This window comes from Hylobates moloch, unplaced genomic scaffold (genome assembly GCF_009828535.3).
Source record: "Hylobates moloch isolate HMO894 unplaced genomic scaffold, HMol_V3 SCAFFOLD_18, whole genome shotgun sequence".
NCBI classification, from domain to species: Eukaryota; Metazoa; Chordata; class Mammalia; order Primates; family Hylobatidae; genus Hylobates; species Hylobates moloch.
The window spans coordinates 75,920,126-75,936,501 of NW_026652293.1; the positions used below are offsets into that span (position 1 = coordinate 75,920,126).

Consider the following 16,376-nt stretch of genomic DNA (forward strand, 5'->3'; position numbering starts at 1 on the left):
TATACAGTTTTGCATTTGCTTTTTCATTTGATATCTAATGAACATTTTTGTGTATCAGTAGATACTCTGAAAACAAAACCTTATTAAATGATATGCATGTATAAGAATTATTAGGCTTTTAAGATGCTTCCAATTTTTAACCATTTTGAATAATAATACAACAAAAACTTTGTACCTAAATCTAAATTTTTGATTGTTTCCTTAATCGATGGTCCAAGACGATGAATCCTCTTAAGGGTATTAATGTGTTTTACCTTGCTTAAGTACTACACTAACTTCTAATCACTGTATATGTAGCCATATTAGTAAATAGCATTACAAAGAAGTGAGATTTTTAAAAAAAGAATGAGAGGCAATATTGCACAGTGGGTGGAACCATCCCTTTAGAGGGGGACTAAGTAGTATCTGGGCTTGGCTACTTGGATGACCTTAGGCAAATCATTCAACTTCATATTTACCTCACAGAGAAAAGAAAATAAACCCTTACAAGTACCTTATAGGATTAATTGAGATCATGAATGTAAAGGATGGATTTCACTGTTTGTTATACGGGTGGCGTGCAGTAAATATTTGGTGGTAGTATCTGGTTTTGTTGTGCTATTTTTTGAATAATAGTGAAATTGAATATGTTATAAATGTTATTGATCATTTGTGTTTCTTCCGTAGAGATTTTCAATATTCTTATACTTTCTAATTGGAATTTTGATGGAGAGTGCAGTTAGTGTTTCATTAAATGATGCTTTTAATGTTTATTTGTCTTATTTTTGTAAATAATTTCCTGTTGTCTACATTGATTTTCATTAATAAACTTTATGTTTTAGAGCAGTTTTAGGTTCACAGCAAAACTGGACAGAAAGTACAGAACTCCCATATATTCCCTGTTCCTTCCACACACAACCTTCCTCACCAGTGACATCTACATTTTGTTTTATTATGAGTTTTTTCAAAATCAGAATGAATTTATTTTAAAAAATAAAATACATATCTATTTTAAAAATTTAGAAAGTATGGAAAAGGATGAATAAAGAACAAAGAAAACATTCCTGACTCTACCATCCAGAAATAACCAATATTAATAGTTGGTATGCGTGTCAAAATATTTTTCCAAATTATAAAATGAAATCACATTATACATGCTGACTTTTAATGTTTTCTCTTTTTTTACCAATATGTCACAGTTTTAGATCAATAAATATCACTTATAAATAGCCACATTATCAGAACAGTAAGTAACATAACCAAGCTCCTGTTGACAGATTTCTTGGTTAAGTTTCCAGGTTATGGATTGCAAAGAAGGGTTGTTTCTAGAAACAGTGCTACAGTGAATACTCTCACACAAACCTGTGAGATATTTTAAACATAGGATTTTTTTATGCATAAAAGTTTTGTATTTTTATATTGTAAAATCTATTTTTTTCTTTGTGATTTTTCTTTTTAAAAGTGCCTTTTGCTTGGAAAGTGCCTGAGAGAAGATCAATGTTCTGCATTTTTTTCTAATCTGGTTTAAGGATTTTTTTTCTTCTTTTGAAATTTATTTTAGTGCATGGTATGATGGAGATACTAATCTTGGGAGGGATACCGATCAAAAATTTATTATAACTGCCTCTAAATTCTTTTGTGTTGTATGTGATTCTGAAAGGAGAAACCTAAGTCATTATTAACTCCTTTTGGACTATTTCAAATATGGGTAGATTCTTATTAGGAGAAGCAAATGTAGATTGAGCACTTGATCTGAACTTGAAAATGAGATAATCCATACTGTCATACAGAACCTGGTAGGAAAGACAAGGCACAGAGCACAATTTAAAAGAATAAATTATAAGCTAATGTATGCATAAAGGCTAGAGGTAGCTTCAAAAAACGTGCTGACATATTGAGAACTGCAAGGTATTAATCAGGGCAAGCTTCCTTTGGGATGACATTTGAACCAAGATGAAAAAAAAATTGAAGAATGAGGTGAACCAAAAGCAAGAGTTTTTTTTTTTTAATTTTATTTTATTATTATTATACTTTAAGTTTTAGGGTACATGTGCACAATGTGCAGGTTAGTTACATATGTATACATGTGCCATGTTGGTGTGCTGCACCCATTAACTCGTCATTTAGCATTAGGTATATCTACTAATGCTATCCCTCCCCACTCCCCCCACACCACAACAGTCCCCAGAGTGTGACGTTCCCCTTCCTGTGTCCACGTGTTCTCATTGTTCAATTCCCACCTATGAGTGAGAACACGCGGTGTTTGGTTTTTGTCCTAAAGCAAGAGTTTTTGCTCCATACACGTGAGCAGCCTGGTCCTTGGGATGAACAATTTGTAAAGCAAGATTTCCCTTAGCAAATCCAAATCCTTTCCTGACAAGGAAGAAAAGGCTATCTTGCCTACTGGAAGAATTCTTTCTTTGAAGGGAATTAATTTTATGTCAGGAGTCTTCAGAAAACAAACCAATCATTAACCTGAAAACGACTCATAATATACAAGAGTTTTAAACTCTCCATTCTAACTGATTAGGCATTAGGGCGTGAGGAGATGGTGGCAGTAGGCAGTAATTTAGAGTTTGCTTAATACAAGGAAAGGAATATAATTTTTCTTGGATAAACATCTTTCTGCTCTTCAAAGTTTGAGACTTGGATTGTCATCTAAGACATGAAAAACAAGATATTGCCATTTTGCTCAGGGGAGGTCAATCTTTTTTCTATTAAGACCTTCAGTGGATTGGATAAAGCCCGCCTACATGGAGGGCAATCTGCTTTTCTCAAAGTCTACAAATTTAAATGTTAATGTCATCTTAAAAACACCCTCACAGAAATGTCCAGAATAATGTATGGCCAAATGTCTGGGCACCACGGCCCAACAAAGTTGACACATAAAATTAGCCACTGAAGAACTATTTTTATTTTAACCGTGTGCCATTAAACTGGTTATGTTAATTAAAAGAAACTCTGTTATAGAAATTAGGCCTAGGGTTTCTTCTTTGACAGCATAGTGTTTGGCCTATAACAAGCACTCAGTAAGTATTTGTTAAATGAACGATAGTCTTTTAAAAGAGAGATTTGATCATTATCATTTTTGTCTTATTCCTTAGGAAAGCCATTTCTATTAGAGTAAGTCGTTATTCCTTTTTCTGTCTAACATGCGAGTCTCTACAATGTATCTTGCCATTTCTGAAATATTTTCTTTTGCAAAGGATGTAGTTTTCATTATACTATTATGTTTAAGTATGGAGTTTAAGATAATGTTAAGGTTATATAATAACAATATGCCCTAGTAATAAGAACCTTTAACATCTATTATTTTTGTGTTTTCACCTCTCTAGATCTGAAATAGCTCAACTCAGTCAAGAAAAAAGGTATACATATGATAAATTGGGAAAGTTACAGAGAAGAAATGAAGAATTGGAGAAACAGTGTGTCCAGCATGGGAGAGTACATGAGACGATGAAGCAAAGGTAATCAAGGTTTCATGATCAACTCATGTGCCACCCACGTATTGAATGTGTTTGGTTTACACCCAGAAGGGGAATTGCTGTGGAATAAGTAGAATTCATCATCATTATGCTACTCGTGACATGCTCAAAATCTAATATTTTATTTTATGTATTTATGCTTCCTTAATTTAGGTTGTTCTTATTATATACAAAGAGGAGAGTACATCCTCTTTTTGTTATTCTCTGAAGACACAGAATTAGATTTAACATGGAAGAATGAAGGAAAGCCATTTTCCTTTAAGGTATAAGTTGGTAATATTGTAATATGGAGGAATTTCAAATCATCTCTCCTAGAAATTAGGTTTTATATGTTTTTTGTAAGGTAAAGCACATAGTAGGTCTAAAGAGGTTAAACATCTTATCAGAGGTTGCACTAATAGCATTGCTAGAGTCAGAACTTGACTACAAACAAAACCTTCGCTTCTTTCTAGTGGCGTTACTTTGAGCAAGTCACTTAAGTTCTCTGAGTGACTGTTTCTTCACCTATATGTTGGCACTAATCATATCTCCTTTGCATTTTGATAGAAAGATCAAATATAATATAGCAAAGCGCATGGCTCATAAAGGCCACCCACTAAATGTCATCAATGATTATTATTCTCTTTTTCTGGATGAAGAAATTCGGCTCAGAGAGGCTGATAGGTTTGCTCAAAGTGACAGATGGAATAAGTGGTAGAGTTCAGTCTTGAATCTTGATCTTTTGACTCCAAAATCCTTTTCTTTTTGTGCAGTATTGGGGATTTTTTTTTTTTTTTTTGGCAATAAGCACAGCCTCTTATTATTTTTTATCCGAGTGCCATTTCTCATTTCTCTGTGATAATGGATTCCCTGGGGAGAAAATAATCTCAGTATTTCACAGCAGACAGTGAATAGGTTTCTTTAGACTTGGACTTCCACATGACAACCGCATGCACAATGATAGCAGCCACCCTTCCAGTGGACACAGTTTGTGTGGCCTCCAGCTCTCCATCCCCACACCATTTCCCAGCCATCCATGCCTTCTCTGTTTCAAAAACCGTTCTTGATATAATCGAAGGAAATGAAAATATTTATAGACTCCTTGTATTTTTTTTAAATATAAAGTAAACATATTAGCCTGGGGAGGGGGGAGGTATTTTTACATTGATTACTTGCTTTACTGAATGAAGACAGGCAGTCAGATGATGGCACTGCTTGTCAGTTATCAAAATACCAAAATATGGATATATTTGCAAAGTAATAATTATTCATTCACTATTAACATGTTTACTTAAGCCCAGGCACTTCTGCAGGCCCGGGGTCTGCAAATGTTTTCTGTAAAGGGCCAGAGAGTAAATATTTCGGACTTTGCAGGCCACACGTGGTCTCTGTGGCATAGTCTTCCTTGTTTTTTGTTTTTTACAACCCTTTGAAACAGTAAAGACCATTCTTAGAGGGCAACAAAACGAGCCAGAGGACTTGGCCATTGGGCCAGCCCTTGCCCCAGTCCTGTGCACCTGGGGCATCTTTCCATTTATTTTCTTACATTTGTGTATTGCTTTAGAGTTCCCAGAATGCTCTCACGCATATTACCTTATGTACCTTGAAGCAACCTTGAAAGTAGCTGTATTTGTCATCTCCATTTCCAGATGGAGACCTAAGCCTAAGAAAGACAAACGTGCTGAATGAAGGTCAGGTGGCAAATTAATGATTCATTCATTCAACATTGATTGATTGATTTGATTGATTGCTGCTATGTGTCACATTTTCTACCGCATGCTGGAATAAAATAGCAAAATAGATACAGTTCCCACTCTAATGGAGCTTACATCCTTATAGGGAAGATGGATATTAGCAAAAGAATTTCATAACTGTCTAATTAATTATAGTTGACCCTTAAACAACACAGATTTGAACTGTCTGGGCCCACTTATGCACAGATTCTTTTCAATAAATTTATTGGAAAATTTTTGGAGATTTGCAACAATTTGAAAAAACCTGCAGACAAACCATGTAGCCTAGAAATAATGAAAAGAAGTTTTAAATTTAGGTATGTCATGAATACATAAAATATCTGTAGATACTGGTCTTTATCATTTACTACCATAAAATATATGCAAATCTATTATAAAAAGTTAAAATTTATCAAAACTTACATACACAAACACAGATCATACATGGTACCATTTGCAATTGAGAGAAATGTAAAATGTGAAGATGCAGTATTAAATCATAACTGCATGAAATTAACTGTAGTACACACTGTACTACTGTGATAATTTTGTGACCACCTCCTGTTGCTATTGCGAGGAGCTCAAGTATTTTAAGTATCCACTGAAAACGCTGTGTGTACTAAATCATCTGCATGTGAACAGTTTCTCTCTCCAGTAAATTGCTTATTGCAATAACAAGTGATCTACTGCAGTTCTTATGTGTTTTTCATCATGTTTAGTGCAATGCCATAAACCTTGAATAACACTGTAGGACCCATACAGAGTGCCACTAGTGATGTTGGAAGTACTTTCAAGAAGCAGAGAAAAGTCGTGACATTACAAGCAAAAGTTGCATTGCTGGATATGTAGCTTAGATTGAAGTTGGCAGCTGCAGCTGCCTGTCATTTCAGATGATTCATCTTGTAAACAGACAGTATAAACTTATGGCATCAATACATAACAGTACAGTACTGTAAAGGTATTTTCTCTTATGATTTTCTTAATATTTTCTCTAGCTTTATTGTAAGAATATAGTGTATAATACATATACAAATAGGTGTTAATCAACCGTTTATATTATCAGTAAGGCTTCTGGTCAACAGTAGGCTGTTGGTAGTTGAATTTGAGAGGAGTCGAGAGTTCTGCGTGGATTTTTGACTGTACAGGGGGTTGACGCTCCTAGCCCCCATGTTGCTCAAGGGCCAACTGTACAATAATGACCAGTTCTATGAAGGAGAAATATATTTTGTGGTTCAAGTACTTTTAATAAGGGAACTTGTTTTTTAAAAAATTATTTTTAAGAGAATATCTCACTCTGTCACCCAGGCTGAAGTGTAAGCTTGAACTCCTGGGCTCAAGTGATCCTCCCTCCTCAGCCTCTCAAGTAGGTAGGGCTACAGGTACATACCACCATGCCCTGCTAATTTTTTTTTTTTTTTTTTGAGACGGAATCTCACTCTGTTGCCCAGGCTGGAGCGCAGTGGCGCGACTCGGCTCACTGCAATCTCGGCCTCCTGGGTTCAAATGATTTTCCTGCCTCAGCCTCTCAAGTAGCTGGGACTACAGGTGCACACCACAACGCCCAGCTAATTTTTGTACTTTTAGTAGAGACAGGATTTCACCATGTTGTCCAGGATGGTCTCGATCTCCTGACCTTGTGATCCACCTGCTTCGGCCTCCCAAAGTGCTGGGATTATAGGCATGAGCCACCACGCCTGGCTCTTTTTTTTTTTTTTTTTTTTTTTTTGAGACAGAGTCTTACTCTGTTGCCCAGGCTGGAGTGCAGTGGCGCGATCTCGGCTCACTGCAACCTCCGCCTCCTGGGTTCGAACAATTCTCCTGCCTCAGCCTCCAGAGTAGCTGGGATTACAGGCACCTGCCACCACGCCCAACTAGTTTTTGTATTTTTTAGTAGAGACAGGGTTTCGCCATGTTGGCGAGGCTGGTCTCCAACTCCTGACCTCAGGTGATCCGCCCACCTCAGCCTCCATGAGCCACCATGCCTGGCCTAATTTTTAAAACTTTTTGTAGATACTAGGTCTTGCTATGTTGTCCAGTCTGGTCTTGAATTCCTCACCTCAAACCATCTTCCCCGCCTTGGCCTTCCAAATCTCTGGGATTACAGGTGTGAGCCACTGTCCCCAGCAGGGCACTTAACATTGGTTAAGAAAAGCTTCAATGAGAACATGACATTTGAATCGGTAAGCAGTGGGATTAGATGATTAGTCTTTTAGATCAGGAATTGGCGAACTATCTGGCCCTCTCCTAAAAAATTTTACTGACTCCTGTTCTAGAGAAAGAAAATCTATAAAATGGAAGTTCTTGAGATAAGAAAGCATAGTACTCAAAGAAGAGCAAGAACTGTGTGTCCAACATAAAGGGAAAAAGAAAGTGTGGCATACAATTAGGTTGGAGAGGTAGGCAAGCGCTGGACCTAAAGGCAGGGTCTTTATGTTTTTATTTTTATTTTATCGTATTTTATTTTTTTTTGAGACAGAGTCTCACTCTGACACCCAGGCTGGAGTGCAGTGGCACAATCTCGGCTCACTGCAAGCTCCGCCTCCCAGGTTCACGCCATTCTCCTGCCTCAGCCTCCCGAGTAGCTGGGACTACAGGCGCCCGCCACTATGCCTGGCTAATTTTTTGTATTTTTAGTAGAGACGGGGTTTCACCGTGCTGGCCAGCATGGTCTGGATCTCCTGACCTCGTGATCCACCAGCCTCAGCCTCCTAAAGTGCTGGGATTACAGGCGTGAGCCACTGCACCCGGCTGGTCTTTATGTTTTTATCATGGACCTTTTATTTTATCTCATTACTAATGGGAAGAAATCAAAAGATTTTTTAAAAAATAGAGGAGATGTGATCAGATTTGCATTTTAAAAATTGTATTCTAACTCCACAGTAGATAACAGATTGGAGCAGAGCCATCATGTTTACTCAAGACCAGTTATGGGCCGGGCGTGGTGGCTCACGCCTGTAATCCTAGCCCTTTGAGAGGCCAAGAGTTCGAGACCAGCCTGGCCAACATGGTGAAACCCCGTCTCTACTAAAAATACAAAAATTAGCTGTGCGTGGTGGCGAGCACCTGTAACCGCAGCTACTCGGGAGGGTGAGGCAGGAGAATCACTTGAACCTGGGAGGCGGAGGTTGCAGTGAGCCAAGATGGCGCCACTGCACTCCAGCCTGGGTGATAGAGTGAGACTTTGTCTAACAAAATCAAACAAACAAAAAAACAATTAGGGAGCTTTTGGAGGACTTAGTCAAGCAATGATGATGCTTGGACTGGAGTGGTAATATTGGTGACAGACATAAACATTGGTGAAACCTATAGGAAGTAGAACCAGTAGGAGTTACTTGATTGGCAGTGCTGGGTGGAGAAGAGGAGCGTGTCAAGGATGACACCCATATTTCTGACCTGAGCAATGGGTGCCTAGTGCTGCTACTTACTGAGAACTAGGGAACACTCTAAAGAAGCTGATTTGGAGTTGAGATGGCCTGGGTTTGGGATGAGATCAAGCGTTACGTTTTGGCCATGAATGTAATGTTCAAATGCATTGTTCAAATGAATAGGTTGAATAGCAGTGGATGTAAGGGTCTGAGCTCAGGATAGAGGTCTGGACTGGAGACAGAAATTTCCCCTGGCCTATAGAGGATATTTGTAACCTTGAGAGTAAATGAAGTCACCTAGAGCAAAAAAAAAAAATAGAGTAAGAAGAAAGGAGGGCTTACTGACTCCTAAAGAACACTAACATTTTTAAAGGAAACGTTGAGGTTGGCAAAGGAACTGAAAGAAAGCACCTTGAGAAATCAGTGGAAACTGAAGCGCACATGCTGATGCGTGCCGGAGGACGGAGATGCCTCAGGAAGGAGGAAGTGCTCCACCAGAGAAGCCTAGTGATTACAGAAGGCTGAAAACGGTGCGGTCATCACTGGTTACCTGAACCAAAGCAAGTTTAGTAGAAGAGTGAGTGCAGAAACAAGAAGAGAGTGGACTGAAAAGTTAGCAAACGTAAACCACTTGTTCAGGAAATTTGGCTACAAGGGAAAGTGAGAAGTAAGAGAGACACCGGTGGTGGGAATGTATTGGGAGGGGCATTTTGGAGCAAGGAATATTTTGTTTTAAGTTGGAGTAGATGTGAGTACATTAAATTTTGATTGTAAAGATCATTCAGGTTGTAAAAATGAAGAAAGTTAAATTTTCAACTGGTGGTTTGGAACCCCTGGTGTCCACAAAGGCAGTCCAGGGAATTCATGTTAAAGATGGCAGTGCCATTTTTTTTTTCTGTTTTTATTTTAAAGTAAGTATCAATTCACATATTTCTCCCTAGAAAATAGAGCCGTGTGAAAATCCCCCAGTGTATAGAGTGGACAAGCCCCAGAGCCAGCGGAGCACTGCTGAGTACCTGTGTCCTCTCATCTGGGCGTTCACTCTCACCAACTCCCAGTAATCCCGGGTGTTTCGTCAATTACACAGTTTTACGGGAGTTTTTCCCCCTTTTGTACAGTAATATATTGTTTAAATTATATCCATAAAAACCATTGTCTAAAGACATACAGCTTCTGATCAAAGTGTAACAATCTAGTAATGAGTTTAGAATAGGTAATTCTTCTATAAACTAGATTCAGGATGATCTTTACCAAATCCATAAGTTCTATGTTTGTCATAGAAATTTGATTCTTCAAAAGCCAGTGTTAAAAATACAAAATATAATATTGATTTGTATCTAATTTGACATGTTAATTTGGGGAATTAACACTATTTACTATTTTCAGAAAAGTGCTTGAAAACAGAAGCCTGAAATCTTAATCTTTATCTCATAATTTAAAAACAAAAAGAGTCCTTTGCAGGAACATGAATGGAGCTGGAAGCTATTATTCTTCAAACTAGTTCAGGAACAAAAAACCAGATACTGTATGTTCTCATTGTAAGTGGGAGCTAAATGATGAGAACACATGGATACTTAGAGGGGAACAGAAGACACAGGGGCCTGCCGGAGGGGAGGAGGTGGAAGAAGGGAGAGGATCAGGACAAATAACTAATGGGTACTTGGCTTAATATTAGGGTGACAGTTATAATCTCTTCACAATCTCCCATGACACAAGTTTACCTATATAACATACCTGGACATATACCCCTGAACTTAAAAGTTTAAAAAAATGGGAAAATTAAAAGAAAGAGAGAAAGCTATAATAGTAGCAGTTGAATTTTATATTCAAAAAACAAACATTTCAAAACAAATCATGAAATTGTTTTTATTTGCTATTGATTTTATAACATGGGTTTAATTTCAAATCTATGTTTTTTAGAGTATCTTTTGGTGTGAAGACACGTTATTAGCCAATGGTGCCTTTTTCTTTCATAATTAATTCACTATGGATTTAATTTATATAAATGAAATAGTGGGATTATTTATTGCACAGGATAATTAAAATTTTATATTACAAAGTTCAAACTTATGCTTATTTTAAATGAAATGCTTTTACTTAAAAAGTTCCTCTTTATTATATATAATAATTAGATGATTTAATAAATTCCATGTGTTTCTGTGAAGGGGGTTTGAGAGTCAAAAGAAATTTGGAGATGCTGAGGTAGACAAAGTGCGGCGTATAAGGTTCCTGAGAAGAGAGGTGGGTGGGGATACCAAGCACTGAGCAGAAAATGATAGTGAACTGGGCAAAGAGTCACCTCCTCCGTTGCCATCGCAGCAGCTGTAGCAAAAGAGATTATATGAGCTGATAAATGCAGGCTTATGGATACGGTGCTGGAAAGGTAACCTGAGGCCAGACTTAGTTTATTCTGTGTTTATTGGGCATCTGTTTTGTACCAGTCACTGTGCTAGGTCTGGAGACACAAAGATGTAAAAGATATACTCTGCCTCGGAGAATTGCGTGAACTCAGAGGGCGGAGGTTGCAGCGAGCCGAGATCGCGCCACTGCACTCCAGCCTGGGCAACAGAGTGCGACTCTGTCTCAAAAAAAAAAAAAAAAAAAAAAAAAAAAGGTATACTTGACCTCACTCTCATGACTGCAGACTTCCTCTCTGTTTGGGCTGGCCTAAGTATTGTAATCCTGCAGTGCAGAGTAGCCATGGCAGCACCTGCCATCTCCTGGGAGGTCACTCCTGGCTGCTCCCGTGCCTCCAGAAACCCAGATGCAAGAAGAAAGTCTCTCCTGAGGAAGCAGCCTCCCTTGGCAGGCTAGACAGGAGCTGGCTGTCCTTAAAGTGCTTATTTGTTTAAGTCTCCTGTTCTCTCTGTTTTATATAAACCTAAAGGTCTGTTATTGAGATTTGGGGTGGATTGTCAAAAACTTCCACTGCCCCTGGGGAAATGTCTTGAGTTGTTCATCCTTTGCTTAGAAAAGTGATCAAGGTGTAGACCCAAGCTCCCTGGGTAGTGATGACCAGAAGACTCACCCTGAGTTATAGGTGTGTTTGTCAATTCTTATGGACAGTTTCAAAATCTATTAAGTAAAAAATTTAAAAGTACTGAAATTTGGTTTTTGTAAGCCAAAACAACTTACTGAGAATGCTAATGCAGTATTCTACTGGCCGCCTCCACACCCGGCAGAGCTTGTGTGATGTAACATAAGCGCTGCTAGTTTGACTTTTGATGATTTGGGGGAAGGATTCTAATTATTACTAGGTTATCAGCATTGTTCTGAGGTCATCTCCGCTTTCAAATGCTGCCCTTCTTGCTTTTAATTATAAATTGCTGTTAATTTAGCTTCATCACAATAATTTAGTTTGTTTGGGATTGTTTTGTTAACCCCCTATGGTGCAGTATTGCATACTTGCATCAGCGGTATAATGGTTTCCCAATAACTACGTTTTAAGTCCCGTATGACTTGTAATTCAGAAACGAATCACCCATTATCTCTTTTGCTAAAGCAGATATATGATCCCCGCCTCCTGCCACCACCTCAGCAATTTGCTGTAGAGAGGCACTCCTTTGATTTGCTGCTTGCATATCTTTGTTTTTAAATAACTGATAACATGCTATTAAGAGCAAATTAACAAAATTAGATTTATATGTCATTATTTTATAACAAAATTATACTCTTATGAAGAAATGGTAAGAGATGTATATGTTGCTAGCAAAGAATCTTATTCCATCTTGTTTGTTTTGAAATGTTTCTGTTATCCCTAGAGTTTGTTTCACTGGACCATTGACATGTTGGGATTAGGGAGGCTGTCTCTTCTGAGGGGTCTAACAACAGACAGTCAAATACTAGCAATCACATAGAAAAGTTGATCCTTTTTCACATTATTCAAAAATTATAAGCCAATTGGGGTTCAAACAGTCCCTTTATAATAAGCCAGTTGTATGCATTGAGAACTCGCTGAGAGGACTGGAAGACACATTTGTTTATATTGTAGTGGGAAGGCCAGATCAGACTGCTGCCCTCCCAATAAGCTGGGAGCTTTGCCACTCTAGAGTGGGAGTTAGAATTTTGATCTGGGAATGGATAATGAGTTATTTAAAGCAGGCTGTGCAGCTACCTTAGCTGGGACAAGACAGCTGCCATAACTGATTACCGGGGAGAACATTAAATGGGAAAATGAGGCAACAAAAGAAAGTTGGGACAATGCCAAAGAAATGATAAGTTACACTTTTGCCTAGGATAGGCCCACTGCCCGGGAAAGAGAAAAAGACACCCTTTGATTTATTCATCAAATATTTACTGAGTGCTTATACACTGCTGATGTGCTCGGGATACATCAAAGGACACGTAGACAGCCTTGTCCTTATGGAACTTACATGCTTTGAGCTACCTTCGAGATCTAGTCCTTTGTTTTTAAGACCAAAAGCCAAAAGTAGAGAGATAGTATGCATCGTACTTAACAGCATCCTTCCTAAAACCAAGTTCTCCGGGCTTTCCTCAGTTTACTTCTTTGTAGCTGCTTTGTAGCTCCAGGAGCTAATTCCTTAATCTTAAACTTCATCTTCCTCACTTTCTTGATCTCCAAAATGCTACCTTGTAGGGTTGTGAAAATTGCCTAAAATAATCCACAAAAAGGTCTTTAGAATAGTTCCTGGCACAATGTTAGTGCTTAACAAATGTTTCACATTGCTGTTCATTCATATCCTTCATTCAGCATATTTATTAGGCCCTTAATACATGCTGAGCTCTGTTCCGGATTCTGGGATTGCAGCAGGAACTTCAGAGACTTAGATTTTAAATGGTTGTTTATTTATATTATAGGTTAAATTGACTCTTGTGAGTTAGTCTGTGAACCAAAATACCATGTTTACATAATGTTATTTCTAAGGCAAAATGCCTTTTGAATTTTCAACAACTGATTTATGGAACGACATTTTGGACCACAACTTGGGATATGCCTATGATGTTCTAAGTGTTTGTGAACATGTGAATGTGTGTGTGTGTGTGTGTCCTCTATTCAGTGGTGAACATTTTCAGTGTGATCCCCAAATAAAATTTCAAGAGGCATACATCTATCTAGTTGCTTTTTTAAAATTGTATTTTCAGCATGGTTAGGAATAAGGAACGCTCTAAAAAAATTTTTTTACGCAAGTTTTAGGTTCACAGCAAAATTGAAAGGAAGGTACAAAGATTTCTCATGTACCCCATACATGCATAGTCTTCACCATTATCAGTATCCCCCACCAGAGTGGTATAATTGTTACAATTGATAAGCCTTCATTGGGACGTCATAATCACCCAAAGGCCATAGTTTACGTTAGGGTTCAGCCTTGGTTTTGTACATTCTATGGTTTTGGACAAACACATGATATATATCTACCGTTGAACATGCTCTGCATGATATTGTATCATGTTTATCAACTTTTTTTTTTTTTTGAGTGGTGGCAAGGTTTATTGTGAAGAACAAAAGAACAAAGCTTCCACAGCATGGAAGGGGTCCCGAGCGGGTTGCCCCAACTTTTTTTCATGGGTCATACCTTTGGTGTTGTAGCTATTGTCCTACCTGTGGTCACCTAGATTTTCTCCTATGTTATTTTCTATAAATTTTATAGTTTTGTGTTTTACAGTTAAATCTGTGGTCCATTTCAAGTTATGTTTTGTGAAGGGTGTAAAGTCTGTGTCTAGATTCATTCTTTTTTTGCATATGGATCTCTAGTTGTTTTAGCACTATTTATTAAAAACTCTATCTTTGCTCTATTGTACTACTTTTGCTGTTTGTCGAAGATCAGTTAACTACATTTATCTGAGAGGAACACTCTTTTTAAATTCCCAATTGTAACTTCATTAAATCTTTAGGAACAGAAAAACAAAAGGCTAACAGAGTTTAACTTCTACTCCTGGGAGAGAAAATTTTATATTATTACTAGGAAATAACTAATGCCTGTTTGGAGGCAAAAATTCTGACAAAGCATCTATAACCTGCCAATTTTAATATTTTTGTAATGTTTATTATTTTTGCTTTTTTACAATTAACTCTGGATAATACAAAAATATTCAATTAATAATAATTGCTATACACATGTTAGCATTGTACAAAAAACCACAAGAGGCTATGAGTATTAAACATCTATCTTTAGAAAGGTCTTTTGCCAAAAAGACAGAATAGGTAAATTTCTATTCTTATATTAGAGGAGAAAAAAGTGCATTTCAGTGCGTAAAGTCCCTGAAAAATTTCTTCCATATATCCAATGTAAACCTCTTTCAGTCAATTCACTCTCTAAAGCTAATTTTCTCTCTTTGGTTTATCTTTTTGGTAGATCTAGAACTTCTGATTAGAATTTTCATTATCTTAACTCTTAAGACTTAAAATTTAACTTAGAACTTTTAAGTTAAATCTGATTTTTCATTTCTGTAGTTGTGTTTGTTGCTTTGCCTTAGACTCTATAATTTTAAACATTGAATATTAAATTTGAAAACCTAAACTAGATTGCCTGGCTTTTGCTTTATTTTGCACCTTCTAACTTATTAATATATCCCTATATTTATTAACATGCATTCAGCACTAGGTACAAAAGGAAAAAAGACATGATATTTACCCTTTAGAAGCTCCTAATCCAGTGCGGGAGGTATACGGTAATCATACAGGTGTAATAGACTATGGTAAGAGTAAACCCAGGATGCTCTGTGTGCACATCAGACTGGCATGTCACCCAGGTTTGGAGGTACAGGGCACAATTCTTTTGAGAAATAATATCTATCGTCAAATCCTAAAATGACATGGAAGAATTCTTTTTTTTTTTTTTTTTTTTGTATTGAAACGGAGTCTCGCTCTGTCGCCCAGGCTGGAGTGCAGGGGCATGATCTTGGCTCACTGCAAGCCCCACCTCCCGGGTTCATGCCATTCTCCTGCCTCAGCTTCCCGAGTAGCTGGGACTACAGGCGCCCACCACCAGGCCTGGCTAACTTTTTTTGTATTTTTAGTAGAGACGGGGTTTCACCGTGTTAGCCAGGATGGTGTCGATCTCCTGACTTCGTGATCCGCCCGCCTTGGCCTCCCAAAGTGCTGGGATTACAGGCGTGAGCCACGGCGCCCGGCCAGAAAGCTGTTTTTTCAACATTTACCATCACACCACTGATGGATTTTGCTTTTGCCCTCCCTCAGTGACAGTTCACATTTTTCCTAGGATCCACCCATTTCCCAGAGGAAGACAGCTTTTGCCTCTCACCTTCCCCTGGAGGCAGTGGGCCTTTTCCTGAGACGGTTTCTTGCCCCTCCCCCAGGAGCTTGAGGTGTTTGCTTCACATGAAAAAAATAGCCTAGTCAGTGGGCAGTGGATGTGCTCATGCCCCACTTCGGATTGGGGAAGCTGCTTGCGGGTTTTTTTGCCCCGCCTCCAATCTTTCCTGTGCGCATCCAGGGGGAGGAAGGCTGTGGAAAAGTGTTCAATAATGAGTGCAGGTTTCTCTTGTCCTCTTGTGTTTGGGGCTCTCAGGTATTCCAGGCGGGTACACTAGCCCACACTCTAAGAACCCATTGAAAGGTTGGCTGCTTTCCTTTTATCTGCTTTTACAGTGGCCATTTCCCCTTTCCATGCTATACCAAAGATAAAACGGTTCAATTGTTCTGTCTTCAGAGAGTCATGTCACCTTTTGGGATTTACATCAGCTAGTTACCTTGCAACCTCAGCTCTCTGATAGGTTCAAGAAAAAATATGATTTTGAAGATTATCTGGCTTTTGCTCATTGTTAGAGTGGGAGTGATTGAGTGTGTGTGTGTGTGTGTGTACGCACACGTGCGCGTGCACCTGCCTACCTCCTAGTAGGAGGTAGACCCCTCA

At 38.3% G+C, this 16,376-nt stretch overlaps 1 protein-coding gene across 7 annotated transcripts in view; it reads left to right on the forward strand.

Moving 5' to 3' along the window:
* The window catches only part of SDCCAG8 (SHH signaling and ciliogenesis regulator SDCCAG8), a 251,048-nt gene that overhangs the window by 174,096 nt on the left and 60,576 nt on the right, over positions 1-16,376 (forward strand). For all 7 annotated transcript variants that reach the window (XM_058430700.1, XM_058430698.1, XM_058430701.1 and 4 more), the window contains one exon: positions 3,315-3,446. In XM_058430700.1, the coding sequence (XP_058286683.1) occupies positions 3,315-3,446 (132 nt within the window). The remainder of the gene's footprint in view (positions 1-3,314; positions 3,447-16,376) is intronic.